General features: G+C 43.1%; 1 protein-coding gene across 1 annotated transcript in view; it reads right to left on the bottom strand.

The window, feature by feature from the left end:
- Positions 1 to 222: 222 nt before the first annotated feature.
- The window catches only part of EGLN3 (egl-9 family hypoxia inducible factor 3), a 38,338-nt gene continuing 12,175 nt past the window's right edge, over positions 223 to 26,385 (bottom strand). The window contains exons 2-5 of the mRNA XM_056851224.1: positions 8,790 to 8,909; positions 6,451 to 6,587; positions 2,765 to 2,838; positions 223 to 981 (exon numbers count right to left, since the gene is read on the bottom strand). Coding sequence (XP_056707202.1) covers positions 944 to 981; positions 2,765 to 2,838; positions 6,451 to 6,587; positions 8,790 to 8,909 — 369 coding nt within the window. The 3' untranslated portion in view covers positions 223 to 943. The remainder of the gene's footprint in view (positions 982 to 2,764; positions 2,839 to 6,450; positions 6,588 to 8,789; positions 8,910 to 26,385) is intronic.

Genomic DNA, 26,385 nt, shown 5'->3' with positions numbered 1-26,385 from the left:
TCAATGCGTGGCTGGTGGAAGATCAGGGTGCTGGGTTTTTGTTGTTGTTTGTAAGAATTCCTTGGCATTAACACATTTCATTTGTCATCAACTTTCCCCAAAGTTAAAACATTTGGATGGGAACTGGAGGGACTAGTTGCTTTATGAAACAAAGTTTTCTCCAAAAGGGATACACAGACCCATCAGATTTTAGAAAGAGGATGTTTTCCGCAAAACAGTAGACAGCTGCATGACTGCCTCTGCCCATCCTGGGGCTCTGAAAGGCCAAGCAACGGAACCGCTGCTTCTGCCCAACTTCAGCATGTGGATCAAATCCAGGCAGTTTTATGGCAAGTGGGAGGCTTATCCTTTTTAGAAATTAATGATACAAGACAGTCAAGCGAATAGTCTGGATAGCAAAGTGACCAGGCAACCCATCAAAGGCCCCACGTTGAGAATAACAAAATTGGTGCTTGGCAAACACGCAGTTCTATATTTATCATTCCTGACTGCCATCTGCAGTCTGCCACTGAGGTTCTTTTATAAAGCTCCTTCCCATTGAACCAGAATATTTAAATAAAGTGCAAATAGGAGTCAGGTTTCCCCAACTATTTTGAATGTTTAGTATCTTTTAACACCAGTAAGGCTAAAGGCTAGTTGGTCAACGTTAGCAGGAGGGCTTGGTGATCTTCTTCACTTTCTAAAAAAAACCTGGTGGCATTCTTCTGTGCAAGGCAAGTAGAAAACAGGCGTGCTTTTATGCCCGATGGGTATGATAGGAAGCTGCCATGAGTACCATCAGTATAATATGCAAACATTAAACAGTGCCCAAAATAGTGCATATCTGCAGGTAAAAACAGTGTCCAGTAATCACCAGAAACAGACTATATCGTCTTTGGATCTTATTGCTTGCAAAGAGTCCCAAAAATATCACTACAAAAGAACTGCGCTGGGAAATCACTGCTCAGTCTTCACTGAGAACTGCTTCTGTCTTCCCGGCATCTGTAAGGGGGAAAAATGAGGACATGGTTAAAGGGCAGATCTATGCAAAACAAACAAGACCAAATGTTCTATACCTCCTTGGATAAAGTTGTTTTTCCTTGAGAAAGTCCTGAAATCTTGGATGTTAATGTGAGCTTTGCTTTTTATTTCAGTGAAGGCCCCACTCTCTCAAAAGGCTACAGGTTATAGAAAGACATGCAGAAAGAGTGGGCTATTGGATTTCTTTAGCGGACCAGGAAATATGTTTTTACTATTTCCTTACACTGTGACAAAACCTCAATAATTGTTATGGTGCTTTGAGTAACCCAAAAAATTTAATTTCATCTCTATTGCTGATTTAGGCAAAGAAAATGACAACAAAAACCCAGTCCTGGCTTTTATCTCAACTGGCTTTTTAGGGGCTCGGCCTCAATCTCTAAAGTGAGTAGATCACTGTGGTATACTGGTTAGGACTTGGATCAGGACTGGGACGACCTAGATTAATATCCCCACTTGGTTATGCAGTTGGATGATGCTGAGTTAATTTCTATCAGCCTAACCTATCTTATGAAGTTGTTGTGAGGACAATATGAGTGAAGAGCACTATGTACATTGTCCTGTGCTGCTTGGAGGAAGGGTGGGGCAAAAACATACTAGAGAGCTCAACAGAAATCTGCAACAGGAGTGAAACTAAAACAAACTATCTCACCCCAAACTATGCATTATGAGCAGCATGTGGCAACCACCTCCCTCTGGTATGATGACATTAAAGAAGACAAACAACATGATCTTGGTGAGTACAGAATTTCTCTGCCCCAATCTCTGCTTCACTGAATACTGCTTGCAGGGTACGGAGACACTCTAGGCTACAGCCAAAGGTGCTTTTCTGCAGCAGGTCTCTTCTATTCCCTGGAGGCCTGCTTTACACTGGAGTGATGTATGAGATAAATTATGCTAAATCCAACAATATTCTTCTGCTTGTGCAAGAATATACACAGTTTCTTACACAGACACAAAGATCACTAGAAGAATCTATGTATTGCAACAATGCATGTATTTTTGAGCATATTCTTGCACAAGTTTTCAAAATACCCCCTGCCTTCAGTACTTTTGATCAAGCCCCTTCTGAGTACAATGAGGTTACATCATACATTTCCTTAGCTTAACAATCTGCAATAAGCAGATGTGGCACTGGCAGAACACATGAAGCTGCCTTATACCGGGTCAGACCACTAGATCCACTAAGGTCTATACCATCTGTTCAGATTGCCTGAGATACCCCAGAGAGTGACTGCCAAAGATATTTCATATAGCCTACTACCTGATCCTTTTTACTGGAGATGCTGGTAATTGAACATGGGACCTTCTGCACGCAAAGCAGATGCTCTACCACGGCCCTTCCTCCAAAGCTACAGATTCCTCATAACATGCATTCTGGACCTCATTATAAAGAAACAACACCATGTGATCTATGTAAAGACCAGTAGCCAGTCAAGAGAAGCATAGGAGCTAGAAGACTATGTTCATGCTGCCCCTTCTGAAAACGCAAAGACTGTGCAAGGCATATTGGGTAAATGCATGCCTTTTTAAATGCATTACCCAATTTCTTAATGCAAGCAGCTGCATACTTAGTGCACTATTTCTTTGTGCAGAAATAGTCCACTTCCATATGCATATTGCTTTTGCAGGATCAGGCCACATAGGTGTGCTTCCCTCACAAATGAATTCCAATGAGCTGGAGATACCTCAACATGGTATATGATGGTTTTACAAGTTTGAAGATATTGTAAATAACTCATCATACCAACTAAATTCCTGAATTTCTTTTTGGCTTCTGCTCTTTCTTCAGCATCAAAATACCATACAGTCATGGCATATCTGTAAAAAGAGAAGAAATCAATTTACATCTTTGAAAGGTACCCGACTGTGAGCGGAACACTAGATTTCCCCCTTATACAAATATGATAATGAAACAGGGATTTGCTGCAACATTCAGAATACATTACTAAGCAACCAGATGAGTCCATGGGTGACAGGCATGCATAGCATAGCTCTATTCACACCAAGAATAAAAATAATAGGCAACTAAAACTGGTTTTCTGGCTCTGTCTCCCTCAGGTTTTAGATCTCTACAGAGATCAATGTGGCACCAGACAACTTACTTAAGTTGCATCTAGCAATATTACCTAGCAATATTATAAAGACCACTTGGTACTTGTCCAAAATGACCCTCCTAATCATCCAGGTATCATCTGTGTATTAGGTAAACATGCCACTGGGAAGAACCATGTGGTACAAATCTTTATACAAGTCCTGATCAGGGGAAGAGAAAACAACAACTAGCAACAACAATGGTAATAGAAGGACACATAAAAGAGATTTAAGACTTGAATTGCATAAGCCTGCAACACACACCCTTGTTGGTGTTTGTAGTGACATAGTGGATGTGACGTAATCTATTGCCCACAAATACTTTGCTGTACTATGGCATTGCATTTAAAACATCCACCATGCCAAAGCTGGTTTGTCTGTATCAAGCCTGGGTGATAAAGATATCAGGCATCAGGAATTTTCAGCATCCTGAGGCACAATGGAAACACTGTGAGCCATTGGGCCAGTCTTCCTGCCTATATTATTTTATACAACTTCATGCATTTATCACTGCATCTAACAGTAAAGTGGGTGGCACATTCAGTCATAAAAGCATCAAAACCGGCCAATATAAGTGTTTCAATCCACTTGGGAGGAGTTCCCAGTTGTGCAGAAAAATATGACCTTGCAAATTAGTCAAATGAACTCCACGATCTGACCTGATTAGGACCAAGCATGCTATAGAAAGACAAGATAGTTGAGAGCAGATGGAATTAGTCTAAAGGATTAGCCATAATCCTGGAGAGGGTAATTTGGGAGGTATGGGATAGGAATTTTCCAAATTGTTTATCCTCCCCTCCACATGCACTTGGAACCCATTCCTGAAGGGGGGCAGAGCTCTCTAGGAGCCAGCGTGACCCCACACCAGCGTAGGAATAAAGTAGTACTTATGCTGGCACAGGGCAAACACATTGGCGTCCAGGAGCCACTGGCCCCCACCACTAGCACAGCCACACTGGCAGGGATTTTCTGGGAGGGAAAGTCCATGCCAGCATGGGGGGGGGGAGTTTCCAGAGGGGAGCTGCTTTTAGGCAGTTTCCTAACCCTGTTTGCCCCGGGAATGCCTCCTCAAGCAGTGGCATGGCTGCACCACATTTTTTGGTGGCGCAGCCTCGCTTTGTGCAATGGGGCATTTCCCCCTTTTTCTGTTATTAATTTTTTTTAATACTGTAGCTCAGCAGTAAAGTACCCACTTTGTATCACAAAGACCCAGGTTCTATTCCTGGCATCTCCAGTTAAAAAGGGGTGGGTAAGTAGATGATGTGAAAAGCCTTTACCTGAGACTTTGGACAGCCACTGCTAATCAGAGTAGACAATACTGATGTTGTGGTCTGTGGTCTGACTCAGTGTAAGTAAGCATCATATGTTCATTGCTATCATATGCATAATGAATACCAATTACAGTGAGGGAAAAAGTATTTGATCCCCTGCTAAATTTGCCCGTTTGCCCTCTGACGAAGAAATGACCAGTCCATAATTTTAATGGTAGGTTTATTGTAGCTGTGAGAGACAGAATAACAACAGGAAAACCCCAGAAACCCAGAAGACAAAAGTCAGAATTGATGTGCATTATAATGAGTGAAATAAGTATTTGATCCCCTATCAACCAGCCAGGTTAGGGTTAGGGTTCTGCTGTCGACAGAAGCAATCAATCCATCAGATTCCAAACTAGCCACCATGACCAAGACCAAAGAGCTGTCCAAGGATGTCAGGGACAAGATTGTAGACCTGCACAAGGCTGGACTGGGCTACAAGACTATTGCCAAGCAGCTTGGTGAGAAGGTGACAACCCTAACTGTCAACCTCCCTCGGTCTGGGGCTCCATGCAAGATCTCATCTCGTGGAGTTGCAATGATCATGACAACGGTGATGAAGCCGCCCAGAACTACACGGGGGGAACTTGTCAATGATCTCAGGGCAGCTGGGACCATAGTCACCATGAAAACAGTTGGTAACACACTACGCCGTGAAGGACTGAGATCTTGCAGAGCCCGCAAGGTCCCCTTGCTAAGACAGCACATCTACAGGCCCGTCTGCAGTTTGCCAATGCATATCTGAATGACCCAGAGGAGAACTGGGTGAAAGTGTTGTGGTCAGATGAGACCAAAATCGAGCTCTTTGGCATCAACTCAACTCGCCGTGTTTGGAGGAGGAGGAATGCTGCCTACGACCCCAAGAACACCATCCCCACCATCCAACATGGAGGGGGACATATTATGCTTTGGGGGTGTTTTTCTGCTAAGGGGACAGGACACCTTCACCGCATCGAAGGGATGATGGACGGGACCATGTATCGTTAAATCTTGGGTGAACACCTCCTTCCCTCAGCCAGGGCATTAAAAATGGGTCGAGGATGGGTATGACAATGACCCAAAACACACGGCCAAGGCAACAAAGGAGTGGCTCAAGAAGAAGCACATTAAGGTCCTGGAGTGGCCTAGCTAGTCTCCAGACCTTAATCCCATCGAAAATCTGTGGAGGGAGCTGAAGGTTCGAGTAGCTACACATCAGCCTTGAAATCTTACTGACTTGGAGAGGATCTGCAAAGAGGAGTGGGACAAAATACCTCCTGAGATGGGTGCAAACCTGGTGGCCACCTACAAGAAACGTCTGACCTCTGTAATTGCCAACAAGGGTTTTGCCACCAAGTACTAAGTCATCTTTTGCAAAGGGATCAAATACTTATTTCACTCATTATAATGCACATCAATCTCTGACTTTTGTCTTCTGGGTTTCTGGGGGTTTTCCTGTTGTTATTCTCTTCTCTCACAGCAACAATAAACCTACCATTAAAATTATGGACTGGTTATTTCTTCGTCAGAGGGCAAACGGGCAAATTCAGCAGGGGATCAAATACTTTTTTCCCTCACTGTAGAAGTACAGCACAATTAGTCTTTGATAGATTAATTTTGAATTTTTAACTTTAAAGGTGAAAAACAATGACAAATTAAAAACAGCAAAGCCAGGTTACCCATAGACAAGGTACATTCTTGCATACTATAGGCATGCATTTTATTTTGCAAGTATCAGACCTAACATGCACAGCTTTTGTTGGAAATGAAGTAAAGTTTTGAAAAAGTCGATTATTTTCCCAACAGCAGGCCTAATTTCAGCCTTCTATGAACATAAAACTACTTTATGCAGAGGTCCATTCAGTTTTATAATAGTTACTGTGACTGGTAGCAGCTCTTCATGTTTCTCACTTCTGATAACTGAAATCCTGTAACTGGAGATGCCAAGGATTGAACCTGGACCTAATGCCTACAAATCATGTGGTCTACATCTGAGTGATGGGCCTGTTTCTCTGGATCCATGAACACAAAACCACATGATCATTACCTTGTTGCATAGGCAGGCTGCACTTCATGTGGGTTCCTTCGATCCGACCAGAAGAAAAGTAATCTATCAAAGATAGGTTCAACATCTGCTACGTAGGACTTCCCCTCTGGGAATATTCGGAGAATCCCACCATGAAGCTTTTTTTTTGGGGGGGGGGGAAATGAGAGAAATAAAAGAACTGTTCATTTTATACTGTTATAGGGTCATTCACAAGCATACCTTAAAAATCACATTTTCTTCTTAAGCACACAAGAAATGAGATAGGATGTTTAATTTAAAAAACAAAATTATGAAAGGTAAACTGCAACAGAGGGATACACAGCACTCACAACTTCCCTTCACCTGTTAAGATTAATGGAATTAAGATAGGCCGCCAATTGAATAAATATGAAATTGTTTCTCAAACAATAGTTGCATTGATGCAATCCTAAAAACACTTTCCTGGGAGTAAGCCCCATTGAATAAACTGAAGTAGGATTCTAAGCAAATTGTTTAGGATTGTTCTCAAGGACTAAAAACAAATCTAGCTCTATAAAAGGGATTTTATGATACTTTTATAGTTCCTGCTTACTTTCTTATTTAGCATGTATATAAAAGTCTATTATTTTATGGTGTTCAACTTCATTTGTGTATTGCAGCGATTGTGTTTTACAGCAATTTGTATTGTCCATAAAATCAATAAACTATTCACCGGGGGGGGGGTGAGAATGTGCCTTTGCCAAGACTTTAATACTCGATGTTTCTCCGCAGAGAAACAAAGGAAATATTAATGATGGTAAACTTCCTTGTGAACGACAAGATATAATGTTTTCACTGTTTAATGACAATGGTCCCTCACTCTTCTGCTGCCACCACACTTTGGTGTGGATTTACTCCAGTCTAATTCCACATATTTCGGTGGAGTCACTGGAGTAACTTTGTTGAGGACTAAACAGATAAATAACTTGGATAATTTATTTGTATAGCACAGCTGCTTGTTCAGTGCTCTTCACTACTGCCATTAACACCTACGCAAGTGCTGGTTAGAAGCCGTAAGGTATGTTTACACAGAAGCAGCTTATGATTTCTGTTCGGCACTTTTCTTCACAAGAACCACCGCAGGAAAAGGCAGATACTTTTTTTCCTCCTGGGAAACCCTATGCTGAGACCAGAAATCTAGTCAAGTAGTCTGCAAAGCCATCTTTGGTCCCACAGTCCCTCAAGCCAGACATGAAGATCTGTAGGGGGACTGAGCTGGCGAAGGCCTTGAGGCACAGGCCGATAATAAAAGGAATGGATCCTATGTACTTGAAAGTGATACATAAGATACATGTGTCTTTTATTGCTTACATTAGTTTGTAAAATGTCCTGTAATTGCAACAACTGATGCGGATTATAGATATTTTGTATCTGGGTATCACCCAGTACAAAAACTCTGGTAACAAGCCACATTTAGATTATTCTTAAATTACAAAACAACATGGGAGTAATATCACCAAAGAAATAAAGCTCAGGGTGATTTTTGTAAGAATTCTCATACCTACATGTTTTTTTCAGATTTGTAAAATGGAAAGAGACAAAGTTGCATCTTTGGACATGATAAGGGTCATTTCATGCATTATATAGAGGTAAAGCCAGGTTTACCATCAAATACAGACTCTATGGGGAATTGTAGGCAACCTTGGCGCTGAAATTTGTTACATTCACACTTTTAAAATGTTTAAGGTTACACTTGAAAATGGAGACATGCAAATAAAAATAACATGTGGAAAATGACATGACTGATAGGGAAATTTGCAAGCTATACAATGAGCTGCCCGGCAAACAGACACTAGTTTGAAAACCCAAATGGAAGATATCACTCTCCCACTCTCTACTCCAAGACTTTAGAACCTTACAGCTTCTCTCATTTTTCAAGCAGATGCTGAAGCTCTCCTTAACATCCACCAGGGCTGGACATTACTATTAAAGAAAATGTAAATGGGATTCCCCCCCCCCCCCCGCCCAAAGATTCAGGCTTTGAAAATCTATGCTTCTGATAGTTAGCAGCCCTAAGGACACAATGGGCAAAAACGTATGGTCACTTTAGCCTCCTTTATTCCCTGTTTCAGCCAGGATTCAACCAGGATCGAACGCATGCGTTTCACCGAACGTGCGTTCGATCCTAGCTAAATCATGGCTGAAAAGGGAATAAAGGAGGCTAAAGCGACCATGCGTTTTTGCCGAATGTTAACTTCTTTTCCAGTCAAGTGTATAATAACAACCTGCCTCCAAGCCCCTAAACAGGTATTTTATCAAATGCATTGCTTTCATTGCTTTTTTACGAGGATACCGTATGCGGGGCGGGGGGGGGGATTTACCTTTGAATCCCAATTCTTATTCAGGTAGTAAATGCATGTGATACAGCGTCCATCTCCATTGGGGTTGTCTACATGACGCACATAGCCAGTTCCATTCCCAGGGTAGCAAGCGACCATAGCCTAAGGAGAAAAAAAAATAGAAAGATAAGAAGAGTCAATAAGATTCCAAACCATCGATGAATGAGTTTGTTTACACAAAAATAGTTCAGACTCTAGTGTAACTGAATGCAATAATTCTAAGGAATACTGAACCTAGTGAAGAATGTCTACACAGATTGCCTACTTAGACTGGCAGCAGCCCTCTGGAGTCTAAGACAGAGCTCATTCACATCACCTATTACCTGATCCTTTTAACTGGAGATGCTGAGGATTGAACCTGGGACCTTCACCATGCAAAGCTGAAGCTTTTCCACTGAGCCATAGCTCAGGAATAGTCTATAAAGTAGCAGCCAAGAACAGTTTATTTTTAAGACAGGATTCAAAGAGGAGCAACTGACACTGTCTTGGGTGAAATTTTCTTGTGAAAATCCCACAGCAATTAATACAACTGAGAAAGCACCATCTGAGTGCATGTGGTTGAATTAAGTAACCTTCATGTATCATATAATTTGAACAGAACTGGAATGGACAAGAAAACACTTCTGTATTTCTCACATTTTCACCTTACCCTTCCTCCAGTGAGTTTAAGATTGTGTACATGGTTGTCCCGTCCCCCCCCCCCGCCGCCGCCCTGCACACACAGAGACATACAACCACCTTGGGAAGTAGGTAGGTAGGGCTGTCGATTCGGTTCGTCCCGAACCAAAAAACAGCCGAATTTCCCGATTCGGCGGTTTTTAGTTCGGATGGAACCAAACTCAAAAAAGGCGGGAAAACGGGAAGCCGAATTCAGCAAATTCGGGGTTCAGCGCAGCAGCATAACCGTCAGTTAGTAAGCAGCATTCTCCTGCAGCCAATCGGTGGCCAAGCTGGGTCTTCTTCTGGCCAATCAGTTTGAGCGATTGAGTGCAGGAGCCCAGCTGCTGCGCAGCCCGGGAAAAGAAAGAGAGAGTATCTGTTTGTGTGTTTGAGAGAAATCCCCGTGGGGGGGGTTCTTGTGCACATTCGCTCCTTTCCGTGGCTGCAGGGGGCGCATTTTTGGGGGTAGGGATCCCAAACTTTCAGCAGAGCTTCAAAGGACCCTTCTTGCGAGACCCCCCAAGTTTTGTAAACATTGGGTCAGGGGGTCCCGAGATATGGGGCCCGAAAGGGGTCCTCCCCGTAATGTGCATTTTTATTCCATTTAAAGCACACTTTCGCTCATTTCCATGGCTGCAGGGGGTGCATTTTTGGGTGTGGAGACCCCAAACTTTCAGCAGCGCTACAAAGGACCCTTCTTGCGAGACCCCCCAGGTTTTGTAAACATTGGGTCAGGGGGTCCTGAGATATGGGGTCCCCCCTTTTCCCTATTGGGATGAATGGGATCAGCCAATCCTGTGTGCATCTCGAGAGCGGTAAATTCAAGGCAAAACCTCCGTGCTTAAATGGAATCGTACTGGATTATCCAGTCCTCCCAGTCCCTCCTGATGGAACAGAAGACATCCACAGTAAGACCCCTTTTGGGGCTTTAATCTATAATTTTTCTCCTGTGTGTGTGTGTGGGGGGAAGCAGAGTCTGTGTGTGTGTGGGGAGGGAGCAGTTTCTGTGGGTGGGGGGGAAGCCAAAGGGGGCTTTCGCCCGTTCTGTCTGGGGGGGTGTGCCCCCTCAAGTCTCTCTCTCCCTGGTTTGAGGGGGGGGCTTCAGTTGTGTGTCCTCAGGTTTTCCCTCATTCATAAGATCGGTTAGGTCTATTTTGATGCTTGCTCAAAAATTGTTTTCAAATTGTGACTTAAAGAATGCATTTTCCTGGTCCCGAGTCCGATGCAAAAGGGGAAATTCCACCCCCTCCTGCTCCTGATGCTTAGCTAGCAGGCCTCTGTCCCTTTCCATGGTTTGCAAACTCCCAGGCGTCAGGCGTTGCTTTGCATGGCTGCAAACGTGATGGTTTGCATGGTTGTGTTGCTTTTCATGGTTTGCAAACTTCTTCGCACCTGCCCCGCCCTTGCTCCCCGCAGCTCAGCTGTTTGTCGGGGCTGGGAGCTTTGAGTGGGCAGCAAGCTCTGCTAATTGCAAATGCACATTAAGGAGGGGGGACCCCTTTCGGGGCCCATATCTCAGCCCCCATCGATCCAATCTTTACGAAACTTGGGGGTTATTGCAAGAAGGGTCCTTTGAAGCTACGCTGAAAGTTTGGGACCTCTACCCCCAAAAATGCCCCCCCCCGGAGCCACAGAAAGGTGCGGTTGTGATTTTAATGGCTTTATTCAGCCGAATTTTTCCCCGAACTCCGGACCTCATGCCGAATTGCATGAACCTGAAGCGGGGGAGTTTGGACTTCGGCATTTCCCAAATAAAAATGGGCCAAATTTTGCCGAATCTGAATTTTACCAAAATAAAATTTCCAACAGTCCTAGTGGTAGGTGCCACGGTGCCCCCATGGGACCCACCTTGGGGATCCTTTTCCCAGACACTCAAACCACTACAACCCACTGACTCTTATATCTCACGTCTCAAAACTTCCACCTCCTCAAGAATGCATTTGGAATCCCACATGCAGGAGAGGGGAAGTGGTCGATCTGGAGCAGAGGAGTGGAAGGTGGAAAAAACAATTAAGCCACCACCACCCCCGTCCACTAATTCACATTGCCCCTCTCCCCAAGCTGCCATTTTTTGAAGAAAAGATGGGTTTGTTACAAGTGTTTCCTGTCATGTCTAGTCTGGGGTTACTCCAGTGGCTTTTAATTGAAGGCCACTGTAAACCAGGAAATTGTCCTGTACAATCCTCATTGAAATTCATGGCATCTGGAACACTTGCCTGTTTTCTTCATTTGCCCTTGAGAAGTCTGTTCTTACTTGATGGAGCTTCTCTCATGCTGCAGTAGCAATTTTCACTATGATGTCATTTATTTTAGGTTCCAAAATGCCTAAGTAATGCTCTCTCCCACGCTCCCCTTTTGAAAAAGTGTTCAGGCAATCCTGTCCCACACCCAAGCTGCCTTATATAATGACCACATCACGCCAGAAAGCACCAACCACCACTGAGTTTCTAATGCCTTAAAGGAAGGGAAACTTCACTGACTCTGGCCCCAGATCTCTGTAGAGATAGATATACAAATTGTGCTTCCATATGGTGGTACGTGTCTGCTGGCAGGACTGAGCTTCAGGAGTAAGCAAGCACTTGCTAGAAGCAATACTTTCATTCAGACAGATTACACACCTGTCACTATAACTATCAATTCCCATATTGGGTAGTTTACCAGAAAACCAAATATGAAACACCCTCAAAACCGCATGGCACAACAGAAGATGAGATGGAAGAATGCACATTTAGAACTGGGAGGGGATAGATCTTCCTTACAGCATGCACTCGTTTAGCCTGTTTTTAAAACTAGGGATATACCAGAAGAGGCCTGAGGCCACAATTGCTAATGATTGTTATCTGCCTCAGTTTACCTGGGAGGCCCTGAATTAGACAGGCAGGTGTGAGACGGGCCTTGGGCCACAACCTATTGAAGAGGCAGAGAAGAAAGCCGCAGTGCACGTACAACTAACTATTCCCAATCCTTTATGCATAATACAATACAGACTGGATGACAGGAAGACTGACAGTACAATCCTAAGTAAAGTTACAGCCTTCTAAGCCTATGACTTCACTGGCTCTAGAAGGGTGTAACACTTTTTAAGATTGCACTGTGACAGGCTGAATGGGTGAAACAAGGAAAGCCAAGGTGCCTAAATCATTTATTTGGATCTACATGGTAAGAATGATAATTAAATAATGTATACATGTACTGCAGGATAACTTGGACCAAGACTGGACAACATGCAGCTCATTTATACAAAGGAAATGCTCTTGGAAGGTTACCAAGTTAATTCAGCTGCAGTCCAACCTAGACAGATATTACCGGATTCATATGTTAAACCTTTTGGAATTGTAAAATATTTCTTCCTTCCCTTCCCACCTCCAAATAAAAATGCAGTTGGTTAGGCAACCTTCTTTCTCCAGTTTGACTCAATGCAGATTGCAAAACCAAAATTGTAGATTTTATGCCATTAAAAGCTAAAGTAAATATGATATTGTTTTTGTTCTGGATACTTATACATAAAACAGAAACCCTGACATCTGAAAGTTCCACTACTTGAAGAGCAAGGAAGCTGTTTTTTATTTGGGGGAAAAAAAGGTTGTTTGGATAAAACCACCACTTCTTGGATGGAAAAAATTGAGAGAAAGACCATGTATAACACCTGCCATCAATGGTCCACTGAGGCCCCAATCCATGATCCTGCAACTAAACAGATGTTTGAAGCAGTAAACCTTGTGACCATTCTTTTTTACCTTTTGGAGAAGGGGGAGGGGTGGGATTGAGTTTCCTTTAGTGATTCACAGTGGCAGCCTAAGCAGAGTGATATCCTTCTAAGCCAGTTGACTTCAATGAACTTCAAAGGGTATACCTCTGCTACAGGATGGCACTTGTTGTACTTTCAAAGGTGATCATCTGCATGGCCATTAGAAAGGGAGATCTGAATGAGCAAAACAAATACCAGGTTCTGGGTGCAAGTTTTAATTATAGAGATTACCAACACGGAAACGTCTCTGGTCTTGCTTAAATACTGTGAAATAGTTCCAGTTAGAATGCAAGCTGTTTTTGGCACACACACACACACACACACACACACAAAGGGTGTGTGTTTGTGTGTGTAATTGAGCCAAAGTTACAAAATCCTATCGATTCCTGATCCATATAGTCACCACGCCAGTTTTCAGAATTGTGAATAAGTTATTGTTTGAATAGAACTTTCATGTCTTTTCAAAAACCCCTAAAATGCTATTCCAAATGATTTTGGTGGTCTGTTAAGGTTGAGATTTTAGCACATCAGGATTTATTAAAAGCTTTTTAGATTGATAAGTGAACAGGATACTTTAAATTCATTTTCTAATTGTACTGCTATTTGTCCTGACCCTATGGAAAAGGCAATCTATGAATTTAAATACATAGGTATTTTGCATGCAAGATATATTGCTTCTCAGTCACCATTATGTTAAAAAAATAGAGAGATAGAATAAATGGCAGCAAAATGTAGGCAGAAAAGAAGTGCTGAAACGCTATATCCTTTTCCCAACCATTGGCACTGCTTGGATGAAAGCTTGGACAATGAAGGGAAATCATTGTGGCCCTCCTAGAGCCTGTTGAAACAATACCAAGTTTTATCAGAGCTTTGGCTGGAACAATTCCACAGATCAAACTGCATCTACAGGGCTTCTCACTGTTGGTGCTACATTTGGATTCAAACAAAAGAAATACTTGAGTGACCCAGATTTAAGGTGGGTAAATTGTTGGCCATATTTGCCGCATTGGATGAAAGCATCTATCACACCTCCTCCCCCAAATACACACACACACACACACTGTTGAGGAGTAGTGACAAATCAGTTTGTCAATACTTGAATGAGTGGGGGATCCTGGTCCTGGTGTACTCCCTCTTCTCCATTGTACAGGGCTCAATAGTTTCACCTATGCAGCAAACTGTGGGTTGTTTCACATCTGAACCATAAACAAGTTTGTTCTCCTCTCCAAACCAAGACTGAACTGTGGTTTAGAGGCAGAGTTTGGAGGAAGAACAAACCACAATCTGCGGTTTGCATACCACAACAAATATTTTGCTGTTACAACCATACTACTACAGTCAAAATCTGTGAAGCCAACATACAGTACCACAGCACAAAATTATGCTCTTGCCAGCTGTGGTACAGAGGCAATAAAATGGGTGTTACTAGTGTTTACCCTTATTCAAACAAACTTTGATTGGTCAGTTTAAAAATAGGTCTTAAATATATGGCATTTATGTATGAGACACTGACAACTAAAACATATCTCAGAAAAAACCCTCGTTCTGGCATGGATCAAGACTTGACAAATCTCCACATGAGCAAGGATTTCTACCTGCAGAGAGCCAGTTTCCCAAATCACCAATCTAGGGTTTCCAGCTTCCAGGTAGGGCCTGGAGATCTCCCTGAATTATAACTGATCTCCAGATAATAGAGATCAGTTTCCCTGGAGAAAATGGCTAATCTATGGCCTTATATCTGCTGAGGTCCCTTCCCTCTCTGAATCTTGCCCTCCCCAGGCTCTGCCTCCAAATCTGCAGCAATGCTCCAACCCAGAGCCGGCAACCCTACTCCACTCCCATGGCAGTCCATAACATCCTCCTCAATACACCATAGCCAGAAATCATTACACCTGTGGAAATGGTCCTCTAAATGTAGTTCTATTTAGGTTTTCATGAGTCTTCATTTGGCAGTTAACTACAATTGCATTGCCTTAATGTGACAGATTAATATGGCTGTTACAAAGATTTTGAACCAAATCCAACAAGACAGCCTTTTGCAAAAGGAAAATGGACAGAGCAGTTGTAGCTGAGTTAGCCTAGCCTGATGACTCTGGTCCATTTGCATGGCTAGAACAGCAATTTATTTCATGGCATGTGCATGCCTTTGCAGTCTCCAGTTAATCTCTGGCATCTCCAGTGACAAAGGTCTAAGAGACCATGGCTGGAAAAGGCCTTTGCCTAAGATATCAGACAGCCACTGACAAGATAGAGTAGATAAGACAGGAGTAGATAAGACAAGACCAGTGCTCTGATGTGGCATACAGCATACTTATTTAAACATTCTATAGCCTGCCTTTCTGTCAAAACCAGCACTCAGTGCAGCTTAAACAAATCTACCCCTCCATCTAAAACTCTTTTCTGGAGGGCCTTTTAGAATGATGGATGGTTTTAGAGCACATTCACAGCGCAATCTTAAACAGCATTATGCCTTTTAAGCCTGTTGGTTTACAAGGGTGTAACTCTGTTTAGGATTGCACTGTGAAACTATCACAATTTACTGTATGTTGGCTGCTTTTAGCATTTTCACTGTTAATTATTGATTGGAGTATAAGTGGTTGCTTTGACTAAGATGGCATTCTAATTATTTATTGTACCCTGCACTTGGTATTGTTAAGACTAGATAAGCAGGACAGAAGACAACATCAACAATTAAAAAACAGCAACCATAAAATGATTACAAAATCATGTATCCCCCGCCACCCCACTACAGGTAGAGAAATGCTCACAGCGCCTCTAAACAGCTAACTGGTAAACCCGTTCCAAACTCAACAATAAAACACATACATTGCCATGAGAAAAAATAGTAAGCATCACCAAAAGCTTGGTAGGAATAAAACAGACTTTTTTGTGGTGTCTAAAGGCAATTATGGTGACAGGCAAGCACCCGCCATGCTTCTGGCACATCCAGTCATAGGACTAGTCACTAAATGTGCTATCCCCATGAGATCTCCAGAAAGTACAAGATGTATTCTCCCCCACTCCATGACAGGAATTAAAACTGAGGAAAGATTAACACTGATCAAAAAGTCTACGACATTTGGCCAGTGACCAATGTGGGTCATGGCAGGGATTCAAAATTTCCTCCTTCACTAATAAATGACTGGTTGAGGGTTGACAAGGGAGAAGGAAGGAGCTTGAAGGATGGGACTTAGTCAGGGCCAAACTAGGTGTGGCAGCATCCCCAGGTCCGACCCGTGGATGCCATTACCATTTTAAAGTTCAATAAGCTGATTTTAAAATGCTGTGAGGGCCCTACTGGGCCCGCAGCACATCAGAATGAGGCGCTCTCCCCTCCCCCCCAAGCTTTTCAAGTGCCAAAACAGCTGTTGGGGGGGGGGAGTGTGGCCATTTCAACACTAAAAAAGGTGTGTGGGGGGCACAACAGCACCTCACCCCACAATGCTGTTGGCTCAATTAGGCATTTTAAAATTATCTCATTGGGCTTTAAAATGGTATTAGCATCGACAGGACCTGAGGACATCATCACATCTAGTTGGGCCCCTCAGCAAGGGCTCAGGACAGTCAAACCCCACTGAGTACAATATGGGAATTATGAAATCAATGGCTCGATCCCATCCTGTGCTTTTAGGTTTATTTTTGTGAATAAGTAAAACCAACAAATAAATGAATCTAGTCTGCAACCCAGCTAATATAACAATCCTTTCAAATTGCCTGTGTTTTGACACTTTGCATTCCCACCACAACACAAAAAGCTGAGGCTAAATAAACTGAGGTTGAATGGAGTTGTCTGGCAATATAATCATAATTTTGCTTGCTATGAACACCCCAGTCTCATCTTAATTACCGAAACAATTGATCCTCTTTCTCGTGTAAGAAGGGTGCCGCCTTGTTCTTCAGCCACATACCCTCCCTAAGATGAATATTTAACTCCAAACACTCATATTCTTTTGTTACAGCTTTGCTGCAGTCCTGAACATTAATTTTTTTTTTAGTTCAAACTGCATGCAGCACTTGTTCCCCTTTATGTTCACAGACGTGCACATTATTTTGAAAACCTATTCAGGGCATGCAGAGAGCAGCCGTGCCATCACAGCCGGAAATCTGAGGCTATTGAAAATTAATTATTTTGTTCTTCGGGATAGGATAGTCAAGAGTTAGCCTCCAATTAGCAGGTGTAAACACACTTGGTGCAGCGACTTACACACACACATATATATCAGTGAAAGCTGTTTCGGTTTAGAAAGACTTCCTCAGAACTGCTCTGCGATCTGGCTCCTTGCCAGTGAGATGATGGCTTAATGACAGTGCTACGTGCAGAGCGTGAGGCTATCAGCAATCAAATGCAAACTTCACTCCAGAGTACACTTCACAGCAAAACTGTTGAGGGAAGGAAAAGCACATCCAAAAACATACAGCACTTCTTGTTTCTGATTCCTGCTGAAACCTCCTTTTTTCTTTCCCCCTCTTTCTCACACACACACACACGCATACAAATCCTTTCTCTTTTGTGTTTCTCACATTCTCTCAAAACTGTACTAAAAAAGAGGAAAGGGAATACCAAAATAGGCTGCTTTTGGGGAAGGAGGGTTCCAAGAACAGGTTTGCAAAATTCTAACTCAACTTTTTTTTTATTTCAAACTAGGGTGGCAGCTTATAATTCTAGCAGGAAGGGCTGCTGTATCTTTGTAGATGCCGGATAGCTTCTTCCCCCCTGTTATACTTCTGACTGTTGTGCAACTAGTAAAGAAAAAAGAAGACTTGTCAGGAAAATGCGGCAACTTTTGTTCAAACACAAGGTGCTGTTTCTTTGGGATGAGATAAAGAATGAAGATAAGGCTTAGGCACAGGAAGTTTTGGCTATGACAACTGTGAAGCTTCCTTTCAAGGGATGTCCATCCTTGGTTTTATCCCAGCTATTTCCCCAACACTTTTTATTTTTTTAAAAATCAGAAACCTTAAATCACTCTTCAAAACTGCAAATGTACCAGTGAAACCCCCTGGTGGCAGGGGAAGGAAATGATTGATGTGAGGAAAATGGCTGGCACATGGACAGGGCCACGAAAACCCAAACTTCCCCACCTACACAGCAGCTATCCAGAATTTGTTACAATTATTCCCACATTTTTGGAGCAAAGAAGGTTTGGGATATCACGGGAGAAAGCCAGGGAATTCCTGGGAGGTTCACTAATTAACCACAATGCTGTGGGGAAGCAGGGAAAAAGGTACATTGTTTACTCACCGAGAAGGTCCTTTCCACTCTGAAGTAGAAGGGCATCTTGATCTTTGGGTGTTTCTCGCCCATTGATAGGGGTAGGCAGGACTAAACTAACAACTTCCTGTCTCTTGGCGAGGAACACCTCCCCTTCCAGTTATTCTACAGCAAGCTAAACAAACAGGGAAAAGCACTCACAAACAAGGAGTACAAACAACAATAAACTGAACGATAAACTTAGAACCAATTTATATGTATTGCTACATTATTAGGCTCTATGATGGTTCGCAGTGTCTCCATGCGAAAATGTTTGGCCTGGATGAATCAATTGAGAAATCTGAGATTCAGGATAGCCCTCCAGTCCCCATTCTTTTGGCGACTGTGAAAAATATGGAGTAAACTCCCTGGAGACGTTCCTGAATAGGTACTTCCTCTATGGCCCCGATCTGGATCAAGTGAGGAATGGCTTCCATCGTTCTCTGATGTTTTACAGCACTGCAGTAGCATGGAGATGCGACAAAGCAATCTGGAGGCTTGTGATGAAATTCTATTAGACATCCCTGCTGAATTAGTTGTAGTACCCAGGTATCTGTCTGGGAGTGACGTCACTGTGGAAGGAAAAGTAACCTTCCCCCCACCGCTGGATCCCTGGCGTCACTGCTTATTTTCTTTGAAGAATTTGTCAGGTTTGTCCGCCCTAAAGGACTGTAGTTGTGAGGGGCGGTTGAATCTGTTGAAACGTCGAAAGGACTCTCTCTGAGGAGCCCAGTGTAGACGTCTCTGATCCTGTCTGAACCTGGATAAGGTATGGTAGGATTGAAAGGACTGAGAGTATTGGACAGGACAGGGTTCCTTTTTATGGGATTTAAGGGTTGCCTTATTTTATCCTTAATTTCGGAGAGCATCCTATCTAGTCTCTCTCCAATAACTTTCCACCCTTGTATGGGTGACCTATGAACATGGTCTTGGACCTGGACTTATCTGACCATGGCCTTACCCATAGGGCCCTGCGAATGGCTGTATTGGAGGCGACCGCTCTAGCAGCGAAGATCACTACGTCCAAGGAGGCATCTGCCATAAAGGAGAACGCCTTTAGCACTCGAGACAGTCCCTTGGCTATTTTCTTTCTTTTTAATCTGTGGTGGGTAGAAGCTAAGTGAGCTTCTTTATCCAGACATTTGAAGCCCTAGCCATGAGTGCTATAGTGGTATTGGCCTGAATAGACAGTGCATCTGCCTCCAGCACCTTTCTGGAAAGAAATTCCATTTTCCTATCGAGCTGATCTTTAATAAAGCCCATTCCATTCTCCGCCAGGAAGTCAGAGGATTGAAGGGCAGAGATAGGAGCATCTACCACAGGCAATTCCAACATATCCATTGCATATGAGGCCATATCATATAGTTTCTTGGCATTGCCAGAGAACTGTTTATTATGTAGGGGTTTGTCCCATTCATCTCTAATAACTTTCTCAAAGTTTTCTGGTAAGGGGACCTTAATAGTCTGGGCATCCATTGTGGGAAATATTCCTTGGAACCTTTACGTCTGGATTTAGACTTAGATTCCTCAGGTGCTTCAACTTCATCAGATAGGTCTAAAGCAAAAAGTGCCTTGGCCAAAAGAGGCTGGAAATCATAAGAACAGCACAGCCGAGGCTGCTGTTCCTGAACAATGGGGAGTTCTCTCCCTCCTTATTGTCAGCCCCAGAATCCCTATCCACAGGGTAGGTTTCATTTCTCTGCTCTTGGATATTTGGCACTGCTTTCATAGCTGCCTTAGTGGGCCACTGCCTAGAGGGGGCTCTTTGGCTGTAGCCAGGCTCCTCCTGCATGGGTTCAAATACGGCTGAGGACCCACGGGAAGATGTCCAACTATGTGAAAACCCTTGAAGTGGCTGAAGGAGTCTTTGAGGAGGGTAACCCTGCTGGAAGGGTAGGATAAGAGATTGGAGCCTCTGAAAATGTCTTTCCATGGAGCCCTCTATCATATTATATACCTGTTCAAATGTGGGGTTCTTGGGGGATCCCCCTTCCTCAGGATACCCTCTGTAGGTATCCTGGGCTCCACATCCAAAGGCACAGCAGAGGATCCGGTGGGGACCTTAGAGGTCGAAGCAGAACTCTGCTTAAGCTGGCGCTTGCGGCTGCTGCCTTTTTTCCCGCCATTAGACTTGTTTTTCTTCAGCAATTTTCCAGCCGAAGTAGATGGCGGCGGCGGCGACTTTCTGGTCTCCCTCTCCGATAGTCCGCCAGGGCAGATAACGGCAGGATCCAATTTTAAGGCCAATTCTTGATCTGCATCGGAAAGGAGCTCGATGTCCTCCAGTGCAGCTTCTCCAGCAGCCATTTCATTTGCTGCCTCTTTCCCACGGCTTAGCTGTTCTCCCGCGGTTTAGCTGATAGTCGGCAGAGCCGGGAGCTATTGGATACGACAAGGTAAGGAAAATGATCTATTCTAACCTAATTTCACTAGACCTAGGCAGCAGCTATGGCTGCAACGCTCTCACCCCAGCAAAGGCAGGAGAAGAACTGGAAGGGGAGGTGACCCTCGCCAGCAGACAGGAAGTTGTTAGTTTAGTCCTGCCTACCCCTAGCAATGGGTGAGAAACACCCAAAGATCAAGATGCCCTTCCTTCAGAGCGGGAAAACCTAGCTTCCATCCCAACAGTATTGATCCCGGTGCAAGTAACCTGTGTGGAAATGGCCAGAATATCAGCTTTCACAGGATGAATGTGATGAGCGAGAGGAGACACATAGGAAAATATGGATTTGCATGTGTGAAAAGGCCTTGAAATAACTCAGTAATGCTATATGTTAGTAAAGACTTAGCATGAAAAATAAAATAAACTTGCTCCGTGTTAATTAATGTGAGATATTGCACTTTATGGGGGCGAGAAGAAAAGTAATGTGGAATTACTGGACTGTAACTGACCCGATAAGTACAATAATTTTAGATGATGGTCTTGCTTCAAAAGGTTTGAGCACCAGTGCAGTACTGGATTTTTAAGTGGAGGGTGGGAGGGGAGAAATCTTCCAGCATGAAATCCTTCTTCCCCTAGATGACAAAACAGCTGAAAAGGCGAGCAGAGATAGAGACAGGGCATGGAGTGAGAGCTTCTGAACTGCAATGCTTCCTTTCTGGGCAGATGGAGGAAGGAAGCCCACAATTATCTAATTGGACTGTATTTTACAAGGCAGATGAAACTCCTCTATTTAGCCAGATATTTATGCTGAAGTTCTGCGTACATCCCTCTCCCTCAAATGGCTTTACCCTTGGACATGCGATATTTCCATTCTTGTCAATGGGGCTTGTGTAGGAAGATTCCCCAGTTGTGAAGGTAGTTGTGAATTTCCTGCATTGTGCAGGGGGCTGGACTAGATGACCCTGGTGGACTCTTCCAAATCTATGATTCTATGATTTCCCGATTAACACAGGGAAGCTGTGAGCATGGGTTGTGGAGTGCTTGCAAGCGAATAGGCACACGGGCAGGTGGCAGGAAGATGCAGGGGTAGGGAGTTAGCAACAGTGAACCCCCCCAGAATCTCTGGGCCATGGCAGCTGCCCCACCTCAGGTATGCTGATGCCAGCCCTGAACTATACCAAGGCCATACCAGGAAAAACAATTGCTCTGAATGCCACCCTAGCGGATGAGGAAATAACATAAAAAGCATGCAGTGTTCTAAGAAATATAGAGCATGATACATTCATCTCTGGGCACACAGCTACGCACACAAAAGGGAATCAACACAGGAATAAAGAGTAAGAGAATGCAAAGGGGTCTACCAGTCCCTATGCGGTTTCCCATGTTTACACACCTACACCAATGGATTGATGGATCAGGCTCAGAGGTACACATAAAGCCAGCATACAAACATCAGAATGCTAGAGAGAGAGAGAAACCCCAAACAGCTGTATTTTGTATTTATATCACATCCCGAATCTGAAGATTTCAAAGTGATTCCTAAAAGCTGTTCATGATTGATCACCATTAATCACTTCAGAGGGGAGAACCCAGGAAAAGTAAGCAATTTTTCAACCAGCTAGTGACAGAGCCCAAAAACAAGCCAAGATTTCCTGATTCCTGAAATTGGACTTCAGCCACTGGCCCAAATTACATGGTACAGTGGTTAAGAGCAGCAGGACTCTAATCTGGTGAACCAGGTTTGATTCCCCACTCCTCCACATGAAGCCTTGTGGGTGGTTGGGCCAGTGACAGTTCTCTCAGCCCACACAGAGACAGGCAATGGCAAACCACCTCCTAACGACTCTTGCCTAGAACAGTCTACTGGGTTGCCATAAATCAGCAGTGACCTGACAGCACTTTAACACACAAACATTGGTGCCATATCTTGGATATGGTAAAGTGCCCATACAGGCACACAAAATCACAAAAACTCATAGGGAGTTTTGAGATAATGTCCATGAATATTTTGGCACCATCCAACATATTCCAAATACACATGGCTGTGTACCATAAAAGCAAAGTCTACTTCAAGGGCAAATAAGGTTTAAACTGTAGAAGACATGTCCACTTGCAAATGTAAATGCTGCACTTGCAGTTAAACTAAAAAGCCAAAATTAGGAAAGAGCTGTGGCCTCAGGAAATTTTGAGGCACAAGGTGCCATTGACAATTGACAGTGCTGTGTGTTGCTTTGTTTTTCCTTTCATATTTATACTTAGGCAAAAAAACTACAACCCCAATTTAAATGAAACGTAAGCATCTGCCCGCATCTAGTTTTCCTCAAATCCCACTTTTTTCAAAAACTTTCCTAGAACAGAAAATTATTTTTCCCTGTGTTTTCTCCCACCATTTTCCACATCTTGCCAGTCCTTTATGGCGTATTTCTTTTTTCTGTCCATAATGTTAGGTTTCAGTCCAAAGCACATGGTCATTTGAAACTAAGTTCTACTGCTTTCAAGGGAATTGGATTCCTAGTCTTATGCTTACATAGGAAGAAACAAATCACATGGCATATTGTTACAACTCAACAAAAGCAAGGCCTCTGTATGTGTGTTCACACCAGTCCAATATCAAACTCCAGGGTGACCAAGAAACAGAACCCAGGGTGAGGCTAAACAAACAAAGGAATGTGGTTATGCTCAGAGAAGCAAGATTTTCAACAGCTGGGGCGGGGCGATAGGAACAAGATGTAGCAGTGGCTTCAACAGCATCCCTGAACAGAAGTGCATGGGATAAAGTGAAGCGCTGCCCTCAGAGACAGCATTTCAGTGAGGACAAATCAGCCTAGCTCTCACTGACATGAATTATTCAAAGAGATTAAAAGTATATGTGCTCCCTACACATTAACATACACACACACACCATGACAGACACACTGCTAATTAACAATGCACTTCTCCTACTTCAATTATAAGTCATGTTAACTGTGCTAAAGCCATCCTATAAAATCCAGCTCTAGACTAGATAGGGGGTCAGGTCTGTTGCTAATGCAACGAGATTTATATCACTGGCTCATTGGTGTTACCTGTGTAATCAATGAGAAATAAATGTCTGAAGATGTATAACCTACCACGGAAGAACCCTGATTATTTCCTAGTTCATCGATCACGCTGGGAACAGCTACATGAAGAAAGCAAGAGTATTAATCTCTCAACCCAAGCAGCAATCCCCCCCCCCGAGATTTTTTCCCCCAATGGACATATACATGCTTTGTCCTATGGATGCTGACTCTGGAGAATTGCTGCCACCACCTGACAGCAAAGATTGCTTGGTGTGACTGGGCTCCATCTGCACTTGATACAACACCTCACACTAGGTCAGGGGTGTCAAACTCAATTGTTACCATGGCCGGATATGACATAAATGTCACTTGGTCAGGCCAGGCCATGCCAGCTCAGACTGAGAGGGTGTGTGTGTGGCTGCCTCGGCCGGTTAAGAGCTCTCAAGGGGCTGGATGTCTGACATCCCTGCATTAGGTTAAAAAGAGAAAAAGAGAGTATTAGGGGGAAAAGGCCAGTAAAACAAAATCGATGGAGTAACAGATTCTCCTACACTGTAAAAGGCAATTCAAATAATACTTTGTAAGGGACCGACAAGCCAGTTTCGCTAATCAGTCACACTGAAATACATATCTGGGCTAAGTGTGGGAATACCCATTCTGAAACTGACATCTTGGCTGCTAAACTAAATGTATGGTAGTAACAGACTATAACCGATGCAGCTCACAGGGATCTGGAACCTGCACTACAACAGTACTCTAACTGCTACTTCCAAATCATTTGTCGTTTGTCACAAAGACACTAAAAGGACTTACATTTTCTGTCTTCCAACGGGATCTGAACCTGCAAAGCTGAATGGACTTTCCCACCATTTCAAGAAGAAAGGGTGAAACAACATTTACGATGGTCAGCTTTGTTTCCTTGGGTCATTTAAAGCAACATTTCAAATGTAGTTCCCTGGCGGCCTATGGAAGCTTTCAAAGTTCTTCACAGGCAGACGTTCCCCCCAGGGAAGAATAGTTTCTCACATCAAGGCCTTGCTTCATACTTCAGTGCTTGACCATTGTTTATGGGCTTATAGAACCAGACAGCAAGCACAAATCATATCTACCTATCTCTTTATGCAGTGCTCAAAACAGGGCAACCCCCATCTATATTGCATCCTAAGTGCTACTGCAATACGAGTAGTTCACGTATCTCATGGACGTGAGCTATAGTAAAACATTCTCTAGTCTGAATCATATGTGAATCACAAAACAAAAATAACAATTAGCAAAACACTTATTTTGATAATACTAGCTGAAACTGATCTTATTTTCAAAAATTTCTTTTGACATTGTAAGTAGTTTAACTTGAAGTCCCATTCAGATAGAACTTCAAGGAAACTTTGAACCAAATAATGGCCACAATCTAGAAATTCCCCAAGGGCATGTAAGAGTTTGCATAAATACAGTGGGGCTTTTTAATCTAGCAGGTGAGAACACCGGGGAAATTCTTGCTGACAGCCACTGAGTAAGATCTATGTTACCTATGGACTTCATTTATACCCCGCCTTTCTCCTTAATGGAGACCCAAAGCAACAGACATCTTTCTCCTCTCCTCCATTTTAGCCTCAGAGCAACCCTGTAAAGTATATACCAAGTGGCCATGGTTAGACACAGGATAATGGGTTGCGGATCATGCATTGGTAGATTTTGTTCACTGTTTGATAGGTGTAGAAGTATACAAGTTTTTTGTGATACAGAACACTTAATCAACTTGACTTCTGTATGATTCAAAATCATAATTGTCCTGAATCATCAAAAGGCTGACACAGGATGGCCTGTTTTAAAATCAAGCAAAATTTAAATCAGCAATACAAATCATTTTGGATTGTCTCAACATAGGGTTTTCAAGGTAAAGGTTGGTCAGAAGTGGTTTACCAGTGCCTTCTTCTGCGCAGTACTAACAGGGTTCGCCATAGTGGCACTGCCGTTGTCTACGAAAGATTCTCTGCCAGTGTCACCTTCCACTACTGCTGCTGCCCAGTAGCTAACCTTCCGGGTTAGAAAGCTGATAGGAAGAAAGCTGATAGGAAGAAAATAGATTCCTTTGAAATGTGGTGTTGGAAGAAAGTGTTACGGATTCCGTGGACTGCCAAAAAACCAAATCAGCCACTGGAAAAGACAGTCATGCTAGGAAAAGTTGAGGGCAGCAGGAAAAGAGGAAGACCCAACAAGAGATGGATTGACTCAATAAACGAAGCCACAGCCTTCAATTTGCAAGATCTGAGCAAGGCTGTCAAAGATAGGACATTTTGGAGGACTTTCATTCATAGGGTAGCCATGAGTCGGAAGCGACTTGATGGCACTTAACACACACAATACAAATCAAGATGTGAAAATAAGCTGGTTAAATTTTTTTAATCCATTATTATTTTGATACTAATTTGTTCCTATAACCATAAAACATAGCGATTATATGTGTGTGTTTCTTAAATATTTCAAAATATTTTTAC

The sequence above is a fragment of the Euleptes europaea genome, chromosome 6 (genome assembly GCF_029931775.1).
Source record: "Euleptes europaea isolate rEulEur1 chromosome 6, rEulEur1.hap1, whole genome shotgun sequence".
In the NCBI taxonomy this organism is placed as follows: Eukaryota; Metazoa; Chordata; class Lepidosauria; order Squamata; family Sphaerodactylidae; genus Euleptes; species Euleptes europaea.
This window is presented reverse-complemented; position numbering and strand designations above follow the sequence as displayed.